The sequence below is a fragment of the Triturus cristatus genome, chromosome 3_1 (assembly GCF_964204655.1).
Source record: "Triturus cristatus chromosome 3_1, aTriCri1.1, whole genome shotgun sequence".
Taxonomy (NCBI): Eukaryota; Metazoa; Chordata; class Amphibia; order Caudata; family Salamandridae; genus Triturus; species Triturus cristatus.
The window spans coordinates 470521352-470539580 of record NC_140583.1 but is presented as its reverse complement, the minus strand read 5'-3'; the positions used below and the strand labels follow the sequence as shown (position 1 = coordinate 470539580).

The 18229-nt window shown below is 41.1% G+C and overlaps 1 protein-coding gene across 5 annotated transcripts in view; it reads right to left on the bottom strand.

The window, feature by feature from the left end:
* Positions 1-18229, bottom strand: part of EFL1 (elongation factor like GTPase 1) — a 987271-nt gene that overhangs the window by 649615 nt on the left and 319427 nt on the right. For all 5 annotated transcript variants that reach the window (XM_085644294.1, XM_085644291.1, XM_085644292.1 and 2 more), the window contains exons 13-14: positions 9909-10060; positions 8685-8863 (exon numbers count right to left, since the gene is read on the bottom strand). In XM_085644294.1, the coding sequence (XP_085500420.1) occupies positions 8685-8863; positions 9909-10060 (331 nt within the window). The remainder of the gene's footprint in view (positions 1-8684; positions 8864-9908; positions 10061-18229) is intronic.

Sequence of the window (18229 nt, the reverse complement as noted above, 5' to 3'; positions counted from 1 at the left end):
TATCTTTCTATTCTCTTTCTCGTTGTTTAATGAAGAAGGGAATAAGAGTACTTATTTGTGTTTGTACCTTTAGGTGGTTTTCTCTAAGTCTTTCTATCTTCCTGTTCCTTTTGTGTTTTCGTTAGAGAAGGGAAGAAGAGTACCTATCCTCCCAGTCTAACTATTCTTTTTGTTCCTTTTATGTGTTGGTTTGATGATGGACTAATAGTGCCTATGTTATGTCAACTTAAGGAGCGTGTTTGTATTGTATTGTGTTCTCAGAGAAGGAATGTGTCTGATTTTATTCTATCATTTCTTTTCTGTATTTTCTGCATGCTGTGCATTGGCTTCTGTCACATCTGTCTGGCCAGTGGGTGTGATAGAGGTTAATGATTGGTACGCTTTCTTTGACAGGTGTTCCTATACTTCTATGTTTAGTTTTCTGTTGTGGAAGAAAAGGAGGTATGTTGTATTCTATCTATTGCATATTTCTATGTCTGTCTTTACCCACTCAATGCCTTTCTAGTGGAATGCTTCAGCACTGTGATGTACTACGGAATGTTGGGTGCTGATTGAAGATAAGCCACAGTTATGATGGGGCTGAGCTGCCTGCTGGCTGCTCCTGGTGGGGCTTATTCCAGGATACTTATCATCTAACAATAAATCCTCTTGAAATACCTCAACCTGTCTGGACTACATTACTACAGTTACCTATTGCATTGCAAATGCTTATTTGTGACAATGCCCAGCCTAAGTAGTTTACAGCTGTAAGGTGGTCTCTTAAACTGAATGTTTTGCCAATGTGCAACATTCCGGCCATCATCTTGTGTGTTTTGGTCTCTTAATGCAACCACTTTAATCTTGCCCACCCTGTCTTAAAATTAGCCATTGGAAAATCCTATCTCTCTTCCCTCCAGAAATCTAGAAGGGTGTTCCACTGTCCACAATTGTACTGTCTCCTCAAATACAATGGAACAGAACGATATCCTCCATATCGTAATCATAACATCACGACGTTAAGTGTTGGGGCACTTTGCCTGCTGAGTTATTGTATACGCAACCAACATCGTTTTGGTCCTTCAGGTCGTATCATAGAGCAGTGTTCTGCTCGTCATAGTTTTCCTGATCATAAACTTTGGCAGACTGTTTATTAGCAGTCAAAATTTGGAATCCACATGCCCTTTAATATTTAAAAAGAAACCTGTTTCTTTTGTTGTTCCCTGCACATTTGTGGTGCGTACGGACAACGTACTGACAGCTGATTAAGCTTGCTGGTATCAATCGAACACGCATGCACATTGCCATTGACACGGCTTCCCCCCTTTAAATTTATTTGTCCAACTAAGGTTACAGCGAAAGTATAAAAACGCACTTCTCCCACACAGAGCTAACATCTGGGATGTAAGAGACCAGCAGCACTTTTTGGCAGAGACTTCTCTATTCAGGTAAAAATGCTGATAGGAAGAAATCAAATTAAAGAATACCGGTGGGTGAAGACAGAAGTATCAATCCACATGCAGTGCATTGCCCCCTTCCCCTCTAGTTACCACAGCCCAAGACCACCTACTTGAGGTCCATTGTCTGAGGCCAAAGTAAATAAAGAGGTGGGCGTACGAGCTGCGCTGAACAAAAGTAAGCCGCCATTGTTACAGATAAAGCGCCCGGACTCAACACCAAAAAGAAAGAAATAAAAAAAATTATTGCGGCGTGCAGGGCTGATCCTTTTGCAATGGGTGAAGGAGGAGTGCCAGAGAGCGTCTATGCTCATGCATGCAAGGCACATAAAAACACGGATGCACGTTTGAAGCACGCAGCGACTTTCAGCACATGGTGTTGATGCTGGTGGTGAGGCCAGAGGGGACTGAACCCTCTGAGGATAGTAACATCTTGCATAGAGCCTGTATCTCCTTCTAAATTGTATTTTCTATTCTGGGTCTACAGCTTTTAATGTGTCCAATTTCTTTTCTATTTGTGACATTTTGCGAAAGGAATGTTCTTACCTCCCTAAAAGGGCATTAGCACTCACTGATTTCATTATAGAAGCCGATGTCCACACATTTTCCTTTCCCAGAGTCTTTTCTTAACCAGTAGTACGGAAGAATGGTGCTTCTGTGTGCGACTTCCTTGCTGCAGCCAAAATCACTAAATACGGTGGTGGATCTGACATGAGAAAGAGAGGATATTGATGATCTGGAGGCTTGTACTACTTTAAAAGCCTACATGGGGCCTATGTTATTGATGCAAGTGTTAAAAACAACTGAATTGCTGGTTCAAGAAGACCTGGAGCCAGAGGAAGGAGAGGTTTTGATGATGTTATTTGATGTACTATCTCAAAGATGACTGAGGTAGATGAAGTAGGAGCAGACATAGTAATATACAACTTCAATGCACCTCTTACTGACACCTCGTTAAAAGTTAAGTCATCAATTGGAGATACCCTTGCTTGAGGAGTTTGACAGTCAGAGAAAAATCTCCGATTGAAGATCTTTAAGTAGTTGTCCACGATGGAGACTGTGTTCTATGATGAGATCGAGACCTACTGCAATACTGGATCTATGTGATCTAGAGTGAGATGACAGATGTCTTTCTCCAGAGCTTCTTCAAAATCTATGTTTAGACCTGAATCTCAAGCGATGTCTATGAGCCAACTGTGGCTTGCCCAGCGGTCATATAGGAAGAGAATGAGAGCTGATGGGGAGATTGTATGGGAAAGCCTAGGCAATTTTACTGAACTTGGAGAGAAGTCAGGTAGTGTCGCTCCCCACAGTGAAGGTGTACCAGAAAGTACTATTTCCGATGTATGCTGTGAAGGAGAGCATGTTTGAGTAAACACAGAGCCTGGATTCCCAGATCTTTCTGGACACAGTTTCTGTAACCATCTTGGATATAGTTGCACAGAAGGTGACAGATTTCACTCTGGACATCACGTTTGACTTTGAAGTTGATGTTGCTGGTCTTGACGTCAATGTAGGTAGTATTTGCTATGACTAAGGTGGCTTTGACGTCGACAGAGGTAGTCTTATCGTCAAAGAAGGTGTTTTCAACATCGACAGTGTTTTCAACACTCACCGTCAAGGTTCCTTCACCATCAAGTGTCTTGATGTTCTACCTGATGACAGCCAGCAAGTAGGAAGATTTCCAGTCTCCGACTCTATGGTCCTCGAAGTCTAATGGGAGCAATGTCTCTTCCTCTAATGTCTTCTCTCCTTGGATCTCGCTCCAGGGGAGTACTTGGAGCGGAAAGAAGCAACTCTGGTAGGAGACTGATCTTCTTCATGGCTTCCAGACGATCTGACAGTATGTTCACGTTTATTTATTTGCTGCAACACATGTAGTCTGGTTTTGTCTATCCTCAAATGTCTCTTTCAGAAGGATAGACAATGAATACAGGAATCAGGGATAGGATCCTCAGGAAGACTCAAAATGTAGAGTCTGCGGGGCTGTGACTATGCCTTCTTTTTCCCCACAGGAAGGGCACTTCACAAAATGTAAAGGCATTTTTCAACAGAAAAGATGTCTACTTATCTGTCAGAAAAGGGTGTCACAATATCCTGAATGTCAAAAGGCAAAAAGGCATTGGGTGAAAACTTTAACTACAAGGTTTGGAAAGAGTTTCAAAAGATTTTTTGTCAAAAAAGCAGGGCTCAATGCTCCAAGACCCAGTTCCCAGGAGCTGGAAAAATGAACTGACTTAACTGTCACCTATGAGGCATGATGAGATACAGGTGGTACTGTGAGGTTCTTTGTGGGACAGTTCCAGTTTACTCTACTATGCTTTGCATTGAAGCCTATTGGCTAACGTGTTCTCATATTTCCTTTTCCTTTTAAAAAGGTTTGTTAAATATTTTCTCTGGTTCCTTTTTTGTAGCGACACATTTCTATGAAATTGACTTCTTTTGTTAAATAAAAATTCAAGGAAACCTGGAAAGTTTAGCCATCCTAAAGGCTATAAATATATATGCAAGGTACTATAGCACAAAGTTTGTTATACATATATGTATACATTTTAAAGTGTTCTGAGATCTCCGCACGTGGGCAAGACTATTCAGTGCTTATAACTATTGATGAGGATCCCTTGGAACAGAAGTATATTTATTAATGTACCAAATAAATCACACAATGAGGGAAAATGTGAATGTATGTACTTTAGTTACAAGTACATATCTCTGTAAAACAGTGGCCTAAAAACATGAAAATATAGAATAAGGCTAAAGATTGCAGAGCAGGAAGAGGTGGATATATCATATATGCAGTGGTGAGGCCCTGTATAAGAGGTAAAATTCCATCTCAAACACTGGGGACTGCACATAAACATCTTCTATCTACTTCCCTGAAACCACTTATCTCTGAGGGGTGGAGGAATCCCTTCACATCCCCTTCCATATCCGCAGTTCCCTTGCCGTAATGAAATTGATCAGTGCCCTTTTTTTTTTTAACAAGATTTGATGGTCTAAAAACAGGTCTATTAAAAGACATGGTTTAATATCAAGAGCCACATTGCACCTGAGCCCACCTATGCGGGGGGTGTTTGTCGAGGGCTGCAAGACATGAACATGGGTGATCACACACGGATCATGCACTCCCAGGAATTTAGGTCCCATGAAAACTCAAAAAGTGCATACCATATTTGGTAAGCAAAGCAAGACGAAGATATATATGGCTTATTGACCAGTACCATGTCCAGAATGTGACTCTGCAACCAAATAGGAGAGAATAAAGAAGAGTAAGGAGTAGAACCACTACTGTTTTTGTTACTAACCCTCTGGACTGAGTACAGACTGGGTTCCAAGAATTGGGAAGTCCTGTAGAAGATGTCTTGCTGGAAGTTGGGGCAAAATGAAGAAATTAGCTGTCTGCTGAAGAGCTGGAGTGTACTTGCCAGGAGCAGTTATGCATTTCAAAGACAACCACTGAAGCCCAGCTGTTAAAAGGACCTCCGAGGAACAGTCTAAACAGACAAATGCTGTGTCAGACACACAGGGTCACACCTGTCAGCTGGCCAGAAGAAGAAGCACAATGACAACTGGTCCAGAAGATACTCCATCCACTAAGTGCCAGACTCGCAAAATTCCATATGGTGCTGCACGTGCCAGACTCACAAAATTCCATAGGGTGTTCGCAGCTACCTTTATAGCCATAGTGTATGAGTGAGAAATTTTGTCTTTTTACCTCTGGCCTCGAGACCCATTCCACTAGTTGCTGGCAACAGCGCAACTTTCTGGCCAATTGAATTAGCTTTTTTACCTAACGATTGGGTTGCTCCAGACGCAATGGTGCCCCTGCAATCAGAAAATTCCTACAGTAAATGGCGGCTTCTTCTACCCTACTATCACTTAAGGGACACTGACATTGAATTGAAACCCTAGCCAGACAGTGTTTTCTCAGTAGCCCAATGATTACTCAACACTGGTTCCCATGTCACTATGCCCATCTCTGTCGGGCACCGAGCCACCCACGTATTTGACAACCCCAAAGGAACCAAATGAGATGATTACCTTACAAAGAAATGGTGGGCACTTCAGTTCTTTTGAGTACTGGTTTTATGGCATTTTCAGCATCATCTTTAACAGCACAGCAGCCATGCATTTTCAGTTTAAGAATTAGATGGGTGTCATCACCCAGCTTACCAAAGACGAGGTGCACATAAAAAAGAGAAGTAAAGGACAGAAGGTAGAACCTTAAGGACCTACACAGCACATTTAGTTATGTTATGGTTCCTCTACTCTGGAAGTGACCAGGCTAAAAATGGTAACTGAGTCAAAGAAGTCACACTACTCAATGGTTTCTGCAAAGTAGTGGAGAAGAAGATGGATGATTTGATCTAAGACTGAGAGCAAATCTTACAAAATCAGAGCTCCAACATGGGCGCCATCCATCTTCATTCTAAAAATACCCAGAACTAAAAGGACTGCCCAATCAAAAACCTACCTGCATCCAAAAATAATTTTCTTCAGCAAAACACTGGAGCTGAGTAGAAACAGCCCAAGACAAGAGTTTGGCTGGGTAGGGTAAAAATGAAATGAGGGAGAGCTTAGCTAAGTCAGTGGCATCTAAAATGGGTGTCTAAAATGGGAGTGGGAATTAAACGTTTGAGATTCACCTAAACAGTATTTGACTGTAGAGTAAAGTTCACCAGATGGGAACAGTAAGGTCCCAGGATGTTTTGGGACTCACACTTTCGAGGAAGGATATTGATCAAAGTGAGAAAAAAGGTAGTCACACAGGAGGAACATAATAAGCGCTAGAGGTCAGTTCATGCGTTAGTGCAAAATTTTCATCTTTTAATTTTGACTGTCAAGAGACAAAAAAAAGGAGAGAGTAAAATGTCAGTTAGGGATTCACATAGCTTGGGAGAAAGACTGCTAACTGATTTAGTGACATTGTGATAGCTTGTGAGAAAGACGGGTAACTGATTTAGTGATATTGTGTAAGTTAAGCTCATTAATGGCCGGATTAGTTCCATGAAGGAATTTGGAGAAGATAATCTCCCAATTTACTGGCTCTTCTAATAATAGTGTTAAACATACTAAGGTAGAAACGATAGAACATTTTGTTTCCAGAAGAACCCTTGCTTCTTCACCTGTGCTTAGTAGTCTAGAGCTTAGCTTTTCTAGGTGAAATTTTGAAATGAAACATTTATTAAGGAGCTGGTAATTGCTGTTCTTGCAACTGATGGGGTGGCATTTCTAAAAAATGTCTTCATGTTGAGAGACATGATTATTAAGCAAAGAGAAGCAGTGATTTAAAATGGTCGCTTTCCAAAGAAAATCAATTATCTGATGCTCATGGAGATGGTGTGCACCAGAGGGCAGTACAGAGTGCAATAGCAATCAACCCAAACAGAAATGGGCAGATCATAGACTGGCAAAAGATAAGAAAACATTACATCAAGGTCGTGACCTGCAGCATGTGTCAGCCCCTGCATGTCGGCATATGAGGAGAATTTCTTTCAAATTACGATTTGTTAACATTTGCGTCAAAGTAATGCATGTTGCAAACCACTGACCAGTTACCAACTCCCAAGTAGGGGATAAGGTAATTGATCACTGATTCTCCTTTGGACCCTTTTCCCTTTGGGAATTAGAGTTGCAGCTTCAGAGGGAGTAGGTAGCTATCCAGGGGATCACTGCCTGCTCTCAAAGTTTTCCAAACCTAAATATTTTTATTTATTTTTTAAACAAAAAGAAATAAAAGTAACCCCACTTCCTTGAAGGATCTCCGGCTGCCATTAAAAAACGTTTCTCACTTTGGGATACAATCACAGTAATGATGGCCTACTGTACCATGTAAGCCCCCTTCCTTACGATTGTAATCAATTATAGTGAGTATCAAGTTGCAACCTGCCTAATAAATATCAGTTAGGCAGGTTGTTCTGTTACTCCCTGCAATTCATTATTTTGTGACCAGACCTAGTACATAGGACATTTTGCAAATAAAATAGTGATATAATGTGTGACCACTATTATGGTACATCCGATCCCTAGTTCCTTTAGGGGCGCAGACCTTACATGCCTTTTGGGCAAAACGAAAAGTCACCTCTTTGAGGAAGGAAGAGTTCACTAGCTAACCCTGGGAGTAGTTTGCGTAGTAGCGGTACGCGTAGCTACGTGAAGTGCACTTCGCACGCTACGCATAGCTACGCGAACTGCGTAGTGCGGTAGGGAAATGCTGTTCGCACTGTTTGCACAGTGCCGGATGCTTCTCCGCATTGTGCAATCATTGCAAACGGCATCTTGCACAGTGCAAGCAGTCATTTTCTGCCGCTCGAGTAGATTTGTACTCGAGCGGCAGCTTTCTCAATGCGGACTGGTAGTTTCTCATTGCGAGCGGTCGCGAGCATACACGACCATTAGCAATGAGAAACCTGACCTCCCCGCATTGAGAATCTCGCCGGGAGGTTTATTTTCCACGCTCGCGATCGGCAACTTGATGTTGCTGATCGCGAACGAGGAAAAAGTCTCGCCGGGATGTTGATTTTGCTCGCTCGCAGTCGCCAACTTGAAGTTGAGGACCGCAAGCAAGCATAAAATGCACTGTGCTAAGTGCAATTCGCGTAGTAGCGCAAACTACGCACGCTCCGCGAGCGTAGCGTAGCACTACGTCCAGGGTTATTCACGACAAAGAATGAATCTGAGGGCAAAAATCAGCAAGTAAATAAGAGGGGGCACATAAGCAGTTTGTGCCGGGGGGTTTTACCTGTAGATACTCAGGCCCCACCCTTGGTCATTAGGCAGATGCTGGCTGATGTTGCTTTTTTGCCTAGGTAAGCATTGTTCATGTAGATGTCATCAGAACCACATGAAACCTCCTGCTGTTATAGAGAGGAATGCTGCAAATGGGATCTACACAAAGTTGTGTTGTTCCAGCATAGTATAGAAGAGGCAAAGGTCCAGCAGACATTTAGTATTTTCCCAGGCAGCGAAAAACAAGAGAGGTCGAGGATAGGTTCAAATGTTTGAAATGTTACAGTAGAGTCAGAGAAACAGTAGGATAAAAATAAATGAGGCTGTGCAAATAGCACTCAAAGACGTATAGTTTCTATTACTGCATTTAGATAGAAAGCTTGGAATTGAGAAAAGATTAAAAATCACAGCCCCAAACTTGAAATCAGCCTTATTCAACTTTGTCATGTTCCATAAATGGTCAAATGTGGCATTTTCCCTTTTATTCCAAGTTCAATACTGAAGTTTTGAATGAAATCTTACCTTTGGCAGGGTGATAGTAGGATCATATTTTGGTCCCAGAACAAAGATTGTCTGCCCTCTTCGCACAACACCGCTGAATACTCTAGCAAATGCAATGAAAGTCTCCTTATTGTCAGCTTCCTGCTTCTCAGATTTTAGGGTCAAGCTCTCCATCTGAGACGTGAAGGGCTGCTCATCAGCTAATTAAAGAGAAACATAATAAAGGTGTAAAAATAGCTTCAGCCACATTTTGGGGAAAAGGGCAGTGAAGAACTTTGCTATCAATCACTGATTTTTCAGAGCCTGAGGGGGCAAGAAAAGCAAGAGATACACACTCCTGCCATTCAACAGAGCCCCCTAAAAATAGATCGAGGAACTAGTTTTGTGTCGATGGGGAATGTCAATAGCAAGGCAGTCAAATAATCTTTGTTCACTCTTTTGATAATGTTTCGAAAACTACAATTTCCCGACTAACCTTTCATTTAACAAGGCATCAAGACTACAAAAACAATTAAAAATGTGTATGTACAAAAATATAAAAAGGCACACACAGTCCGTGCAATGGTTTTATTCATTCTGTCACAGACTTACATAATAGTGTGTGTGTGTGCGACCGGTTTTCATTACGTGAACAGTGGTTTGCACAGCTAGTTTTCTTGTAGTTCTTTATCCATCATCTACAGCCGATTACTGTTTCTCCTGCACTTGAAGTCATACAAGTAATAAAACATTCCCCACACAACAAAACAACGTTCCTTTTGACTTATCTCATTTTGTTAAAATATGCAACGGGAGAGTGAAGTTTAGCATTGTTTGTGAGTGCAGCCCAGGCATGGCTTTCTTCGCATGGTGACTGACTGACGTTAAGGGGAAGGAAGGTACATTCATTCACCATTGTGTACAATATGGATTAAAATAGGAAGCCTGCGATAGTCCCCCTGTTTTTCTTTTTTTTCTAAGAAAGACAAATCACTTGTATGTTTGCGACCTTTAGGTATTTTTCAGAGTTACTTTTTGCGAGTAATATGCACGGGCCGCGGGAAAAAACAATAACATTTTAACCTCAGACAAGCATTATCAAATGAATTAGTATCCAGTATAACACACTGCGAACAAAATTACTATAGAAAACAAGTAAACAAGAAGAAGAGCTGCAGAAGGGGTATTTACATATAGACACGGTGATGGCAGAGGATGGCTAGGAAGGGGTAGATACATCTCCGTTCTGTTACGTCCACAACATACCTTTCTGGTTCTGGTTACTACCACCTGAAGTTACTTCCGGATCTGTCTGTCTTGTCGGTTGCTGCTGTTGTCCCTGACTTAATGCCATCTTTTCTGCATGCCTCTGTCTGGCATGCTCCCGTCTTTGAGCAATCACTTCCTGAGTTAAAGGCCTATGTGGATCGAAAGACAGCTCTTTTAGTAAAAGCGTGCACTACAATTACAAATGACACAGAGGGCTGATATCTTTTATACTTCCTAAGTTTCAAAAATGTGTAAACTTTCTGTGAAAGTCAGTGATAATAACTGAAGGCACCACGACAAGGACTGATGTCCTCGATGACGTCAGGAAAACATTTAGCACCGTGTATTTTGAGCAGGCCCATCTGTAAAAGCTTTGCAGATTGTGACCTTTCAGTGCATCGAAAGGGGACATTTGCATCGCTCAGAGCGGGCACAAAAATACCAATACCGACTGAAAGAACAAAGTTCTAATTACTGTTAACGTTCTGTTGTTATGGGCAAACCGCAATATTCAGAACTTTTGCCAAGAATTGCAGAAGAACCGGCAAAGGTGGAGATAACTGTGCCATCCCTTAAGCTCTGCTGCTAACAACATGCAAGCAAAAGGAAACACATGGAATACATTAGGCATATATTCTGAGAAGAAATAACATATATTCACCAACAGGGTTAAATGTCTACTTGGCCCCAGCTTCCATAGTACTCCCCTCTGATTTTATTCTCACGTTTAATGGACACATGGGCAGCTTCCAACATAAACATTCTCGCAGAATGTCGGTCCCTTATATATCGGACTACATATTGGTGACTGGGAATCGAGAAAAATGTTAAATCTCATACGGGTGCTCAACTTGGGAACTAAACAAGAACAGTCCTTAAAGTGGACCCAAAGAGAAACTTCATGCCTGCTGCAAAGAAAATACAGAGTGCAGCCTACACTGATAAACTCTCCCAGGGCTATTTTGGTATAATTCTGAGTATTCATCAAATGGCATTACCAGTTTCCCTCGCATATATACTGCATAATTACGCTTACATACATCTTGTGTGTTTGCACAGATATCTTTCTGCGTGTGTGGTGCATTGGTAAGCGTGTATGTGTGCTTATTTGTTGGGTTGGGTGGAGACCAGTGCTTAATTTGAAACAGTGGATGAAGGTGGGGCCCAGCAGGGCTCACATTTTAAGACAGGAACTTATTTTTGCTTTTCAAACTTTGACCCAGAGCAAGAGAGAGAAAAACACACAAGGGGAAAAGGAGGGGGGAAAATGGTAAAACTTTGGCAAAGGGAGAAAGCAGGGTTGAGAAAGAACTTGTAAGGGTGAGAGAACGAGACAGGGAGTGTCTGGTGGTGGATTAAAGAGGTATGAGATTGAATCAAGACTCCAAAGTTTTGGTATTTAGCACCCCAACCTCCGATAGTGCTGGCTGCGGGCTCTTGATAAAATCTTTGGCACCAAGCACTTATTCTTTTACAAATTAAGCACTGGTGGAGACATATCTCTGGTACCCAGGGCCATAATGAAGCCAACTCCTGATACAAGAGAATCTCTTGCATATACATTAGGACGTTATCCTTCACTTGGCATTATGGTGGCTTCTACCCGCGTAATGGAACCCATGGCATATTATAGGTATGTTTACATTTTGGAGCTGTAATAGTGTCCAGCCCTTGAATAAACTTGGGCAGCCATCCTTGGCATAATAATGGTCATCTCATAATATGGGAATCTTTACGATATTGTTCAATACCTTGTATTTAGGACGGTCATCCCTGGGATAACAGTGTCTCCGAAAGAGGGTCGGAGTTATCCAAACCTGCGTGATGCACAACGATGGACCATAGGTCTTCACATAAAAGTTCATGTACAAGTTTTTTGAATAAAATAAACAACAGTATTCTTGTAAACAAGAGGTTGACTTGTATTTAACAACGAAGATTAATCACATTGTTCAAAACAGAAATTTTTAACAATTCGTTTTTTGTTGTTGCATTATAAAATGCTGAAATCCATTGCAAAATTTGAGAATGTGACAAAAACAAAAAGTTCCAATTATTAAACAAGATCCCAATGCATTTCGGGTTGAAAAACCCTTCTTCAGGGGATAGATGTCATCAAAGAAGGTTATCTTAGTGGAAATCCTCCACAGGAAACTACAACAGAAAGGTCATGAATCAGTGTCCAGTACAGTTATGTACGTTTATAATTTTAGGATTCGCATTCATTGCGTTAGGTGGAACTGTGATTTAGCCCTTAATGTGCAAAACGTGACCACTCTTCGATCGTGCTGATCTCGTGTGTAAACTGAACAAAACAAATGAGTGACTCCGATAAGGTGTTCTAGAGTAAATTCAAACAATCGTGATACGGAGTGCCGGTGAGTGCTCAAAAAGGTCCATCAAGTGGAAAATTGGTACCAGGTGCAAACGATCGGAGATGAAACGTGGGAGAAAAGAGAAAGAGAAAAACGTGTCCCGTAGAAAGAAACGTGTTGAAATGGATAAAACTGATTAAACGCTTACCCAACTTTATATAGGGTGTGACCCCACCACAATGATGCGAAATGAGACACCCAAGATTCAGTATGTGGACTCTAGAACACCTTATCGGAGTCACTCCTCTGTTTTGTTCAGTTTACACACAAGATCAGCACGATCGAAGAGTGGTCACGTTTTGCACTTGCAGTGTGTTTGTCGTAGAATCCAGCACATTAAGGGCTAAATCACAGTTCCACCTAACGCAATGAATGCAAATCCTAAAATTATAAAAGTACATAACTGTACTGGACATTGACTCATGACCTTTCTGTTGTAGTTTCTTGTGGAGGATTTCCACCAAGATAACCTTCTTTGATGACATCTATCCCCTGAAGAAGGGTTTTACAACCCGAAATGCATTGGGATCTTGTTTAATAATTGGAACTTTTTATTTTTATCACATTCTCAAATTGTGCAATGGATTTCAGCATTTTATAATGCAACAACAAAAAACGAATTGTTAAAAATTTCTGTTTTCGTTGTTAAATACAAGTCAACCTCTTGTTTACAAGAATACTGTTGTTTATTTTATTCAAATAACTTGTACATGAACTTTTATGTGAAGACCTATGGTCCATCGTTGTGCATCACGCAGGTTTGGATAACTCCGACCCTCTTTCAGGATTCACTTTCTAGCTTAAGGAGCTAGGGCTCAGACTCCTTTACACGTGATAGCACACTAATAAACACAATTATCACACACATTAATTGATTATCAACAACCTATTTAATCGAGGTGTGCAGGTCCATCTCTTTTCTTCTCTATAACAGTGTCTCTGCCATATATGGTACATCTGTCATTAAGATTGCCTTCTCGGGCACCGACCCAGCGGTATGAGGGGCTTGCACCCAGTAACCGCATCCTGATTTTAAAAAAAATTGCCTTCCCTGGCCGAATGATGCCCACCTCATACATAGTTGTGGTTATTCTTGGAATGATGGAGACTATCACTAGCATGATAGTTATATAATGCACAGCAGTGGTTTTTCCTCACAAACTGTGGCCTGCAAGCAACATTAAGCAATAGTTTCCAGTCGAGGGAAAGTAGTGGATATCCTCGGCATTAATGAAGGCCATAACATGCTGTTGGCCATGCTTGGTTTCTGGTAGATATTTATAGCATAAAATGACTATCACTCAAAGCTATCCCTTATTCTTGGTGGGCATACCCTGCATGTGATGGTGAGCAATGGACATGGGTGACAGAATGCAGGCATGTCATGTGGAAGCATTTCCTGGTCCATAATTGACATAACTTGAACAATAATATTTATTAGCTCCACTGCATCCTGAGGCCTAAGTTACCTATGCTGTCGAACTTGTAAGGCCTTTGAAACCTGGGAATTAGTTTTACCGTCTAAGCCTGTGAATTTTGCTTAACATCAACAATAGCTTTGTTCTATGCTTTGAGATTGTGAGATTTTAAGTCTATTCCAAGTAGATTCTCATTCAAGATATCTGTTGGAAAATTGCCTTTTTTGCAGTGTCACCCCAGAATGTTGTCTTCTGTTGCTGAACTGGATGTATTTTTGTTGGACATAGGATTATGTGATATTTTCTCTGCTAACCAGTGGTAAAGTGCCTGTGCTCTTCCTTCCAACCATGTTAAAGCTGGTATATACCTAATTGGCACATTTAATTTACTATAGCTAGTATACAGCATTACCTGGACCCAGGGCAGATAAATTAAATGCTACTAGTGGGCTGCAAGACTCAGTTTGCCAATCACTAAAGCAGCGTTGCAAAAATCCTGTCTCCTGGATGAATTAAAATAATACCCTCTCGCAGGATCAAGAGGTGTTTAGAGTAAGAATAAGCACAATTGATTAGGTTTTCATGTTGCTGAGCAGAGCGTAGTATACCAGATTAATGGGAGGTCATTTGTATATTGTGTTTATTGATTTGAAGGCTGCTTTTGACCTTGATGGACCAGGGTTTTTGGCGGAATAAATTCTATTCGTATAGAACTCCTCATTGTGTGAATTAGTAACAAAATGGTGAGAAAATTAACAGCACAAAACTAAAAAGGCGAAAGATGAAAACTGCCCAAGCGCGTGCTGGGGAAATTAGTGTAGGCCGCAAATGCACATGATTAATGCAGAAATTACAGTAAAAAACAACAAGTTTCTTTTTCATTAACCGTTTGAAAATAATGTGCATAACAAAATACAAGCAAAAGCATTTATAGGGAATTAATAGTGGAGTTTTATAAAATAACAACAATAATCATATATGAATTTGTTTTTCCTAGAGCATATTTCACTGTTCTGCAGAGAAGGCCTCAAGAGTCCTTTTAGGTTTTAATTTGCTTATTAGACTGTAGCCTGCAAAAACAATGAAATATGTTCTTCATGAGTTCCTGATGGTTGTCAAGTTTGTGTGGAGGAAAAAATAAACGTTATGAATGGTACTTCCATGCAGAGCACGTATTTGGACACTTGTATTGCAAGAACGATACATTGGCGAGAAGGAGAAATGTGCAAGCCGCTGAAGAAGTTTCTCTGAATTTCCTCGGCTGAAGGTTGATGATGAAAGTTGTCTAAAGACAAAGGAACTGTTGAAAAGTCTAACTCATCGAGAGTGGAGTGATTAGACTCCCCCTGTTTTTAACCAATTGGATTCGAGAATTTTCTGTGTGATGATACATGGGGGGTTGGATCTTTGGTGAATTTAGGGTATAACTATTAGTAATGAGAGGGTTGGGTCACACTTACTCTTACACTTTTGGCGTGAGACGAGAGCCGTGTTGCTGTTTTCTAACTTTATTGGCTGGCTGTTCTGCTGATCCTTACTTCTTGACTTTGCTTCTCATACCTTCCTGAGGATGCCTCAGCTTACTTTCATGGCTAGAGAGTAGCTTGTCAGATTTTCTTGCGTTTGGTTCGTATGATATTATGAATTTGCATTAACCTTATTTTGCAAATGTCTTTACTCTTTTGTCCCTTTGCCTATTCATTCTCTCATAACACTGTTATTTGAGATGTTTAATCTTGAATCATTTTACTATTGTTCTTTTGTGTGATGATCTATGATTCAAGCTGTATTATACTTGGCGAGCATTCACATTTACATTTATTTAGATAAAACATTATTGATAAGAAAACAGAGTTTGTCTTTATTAATGTCACTTAGTTATTGTTAATGATTATTCTTTATTTGGATTCTTATTTAGTGTTCTGTCATTTATTTGCCAATCCCTGACTACTTAAAAATATTCATCGGAGTGAAATTAGATAAATAGATTATAGATAAATTGGTAAGATTTGTTTAAACTCCTGCAGCGTGGAAGGGACTGTTGGGCATTAAATTGGGTGCAGATGATAGAAATTTGCGAGTCTCCAAACGCTGGATCAACCTTATTCCCAAGAACTCTTTTGGGAATTCTTTAAAAACTCAGGGAGTACCTGAAGACTTCCTGGAGCAGATAGTAAGGCTGTATCAAGACAATTAAGCAAGAGATAGAAGGGCCTCCAAGGGTGAATCAACGGAAGCAATCACAATAAAAAGGGCAGCAAGATGGGATGTGTATTGGCACCAACTCTCTTTACATTATATGTAACTGATATTGTGCAACATCCCTGGGGTTGTAAACATGACTTCCCAAAGTTAGGAGGAGTGCCAATACCAGCATCACGTTATGTGCTGATGATACCATCTTAATATCCCAGTCACTAAAGGGATTACAAAGGAAATTTGATTGTTTTAACGAATTTTGCACAGTAAAAGCCCTTGAAATCAATACAATTAAGACTAAATATATGGCCATAAAACCGCATAAGTCTTTCAAGAAATGCATCACTGTCCAAAACAAAATGTTGGAGTACGTGGCCAATTTTAACCATCTATGCATTACATTAGACACTAAATTGTCCTAGAAACCGCACATAAATAAATGTAAATCTGCTTTGCTGAAAAACTCCATGGCAATTGTGAAAAAGCAACAAGCTAGTAATTCCAAGGCAGTGTTGCCAGCCTTGGAAGTGTACAAATATAGGGCACAATTGGCAACCCTTTATGGTGCAGAACTTTGGGGAGGGGGGCTGGGACAGAGAAAAAGAAATTGTAAGGATATTACATCGCCTACCAGGACATACACATTTGATTCCAATATATCAAGACATTGACAATAGGAGAATAGAACATCAAGGCGCATTAAGGCCCTTGTTATTTTTGGTACGTTTATGGGTCAAGCAAGAGCTTACAAGTTATTAAGAGGGTTTAATTGAAATACTGAGCCTTGAACAACATATAGAACTCCTTGGATTAGACATGTGTGTACCTGGTTCTACAAACTAGGTTTAAGCTGTTTCTAGGATACTCCCAATTCATTAACAATCCACTCAATAAAGGTCCTAACATACTAATATTGGAAGTATATACTAAATGGTGTCAATTGTAGCCCTAAAGTAGGAAGGCTGAAAACACAGTTTTTATGTGTCAAACCATTTCCTGTTTTTGAACTACATTTGGACAAAGTGCAACCACAGTTAGCAAAATCACTGTACATGACATTCCCTCTTTGAGCAGTGCATTTGGGGGGGAGCGTATGTAATAGCTAGCTCAGATAATTATAACTGCTGAATTTCTATGGTTTTCTTTGTGTAAAATCTGAACCTAACTATAACTTCCCTATAACCTTAGTTTTTTTCAGTGAATTTCTACTTATTGTATGTTATTTTTTAACTACAACGTCCCTGTAACCTTTCGTTTTTTAGTGAAAATATATATATTATCTACTGGCGGTCGCCAGTAGATAGTTATAGTTAGGACCGTGTTTCCATAGGAAATCTCAAAATTCTATTTTGAATAACTTTGGCGCTGGTTGACGAATCCTCGCGAAATTTTAAAAACTAATGGGGCGCTCCGCTCAGCTCCTACCCTGAAAGTCTCGGGGTGAGTCGTCAAGCGGGGGCCGAGAAAAAAGTGGGGTCCCAAAACGCGTTTTCCCCATGCAATTTCCCATAGGACCTTTAGTCGAAGGTACAGCCCGAACGGCTGAACAGAATTACTTGAAATTTGGCAAAGAGGTAGTCCTCAGGTCGGGGATGTGCCTTTTGCATATATGATGTCAATCTGTTCAGTATTTCCTGAGAAAATTGCAGTTAAAAGCACATACATATCCATAGCCGCGCACGGTGCGCGCACCATAACGTGCGCGAGCGTAATTCTGATTGGTGGATTCATGACAGTCAACATTCGAATCGGTCGAAATCAGGAAGTGTTGACCGCCATTTTGTGTGTTGTGTGTGTGACAGGGAAAAAGAAAGGTGGAGAACGTGAAAAGGGGGCAGGGTAGAGAGTTCCTGACCCTCTAGCCTTTGTCAGGGGGTCCCTGAAGGACCCCGAAGGGTGAAAAAAACATATATATATATTTTTTTAAATCGCGGGGTGCGCGCACGGTGCGCGCACCCCCCAGCCGCCATTTTGAGTTTTAGAGGCAGATGAGAGCTAAAAACACAAGTGAAGAACGTGAAAAGGGGGCAGGGTAGAGAGTCCCTGACCTCCTAGGCCTTCTCAGGGGGACCATGAAAGACCCCTTAGGTCACAAAAAAACGGTGCACGCACGGTACAAGCACGCATACAGAGCATGCGCGCATGCGCGTACAGAGTACGCGCGTACGAAGCACGCGCGCACGCGCGTACGAAGCACGCGCGCATGCGCGTACAGAGCACGCGCGCATGCGCGAAAGGAGCACGCGCGTACGCATCACGCACGAAGTACGCATGCGCACGTGGATCACGTACGCATGCGCACACGGAGCACGTACGCATGCAAGCA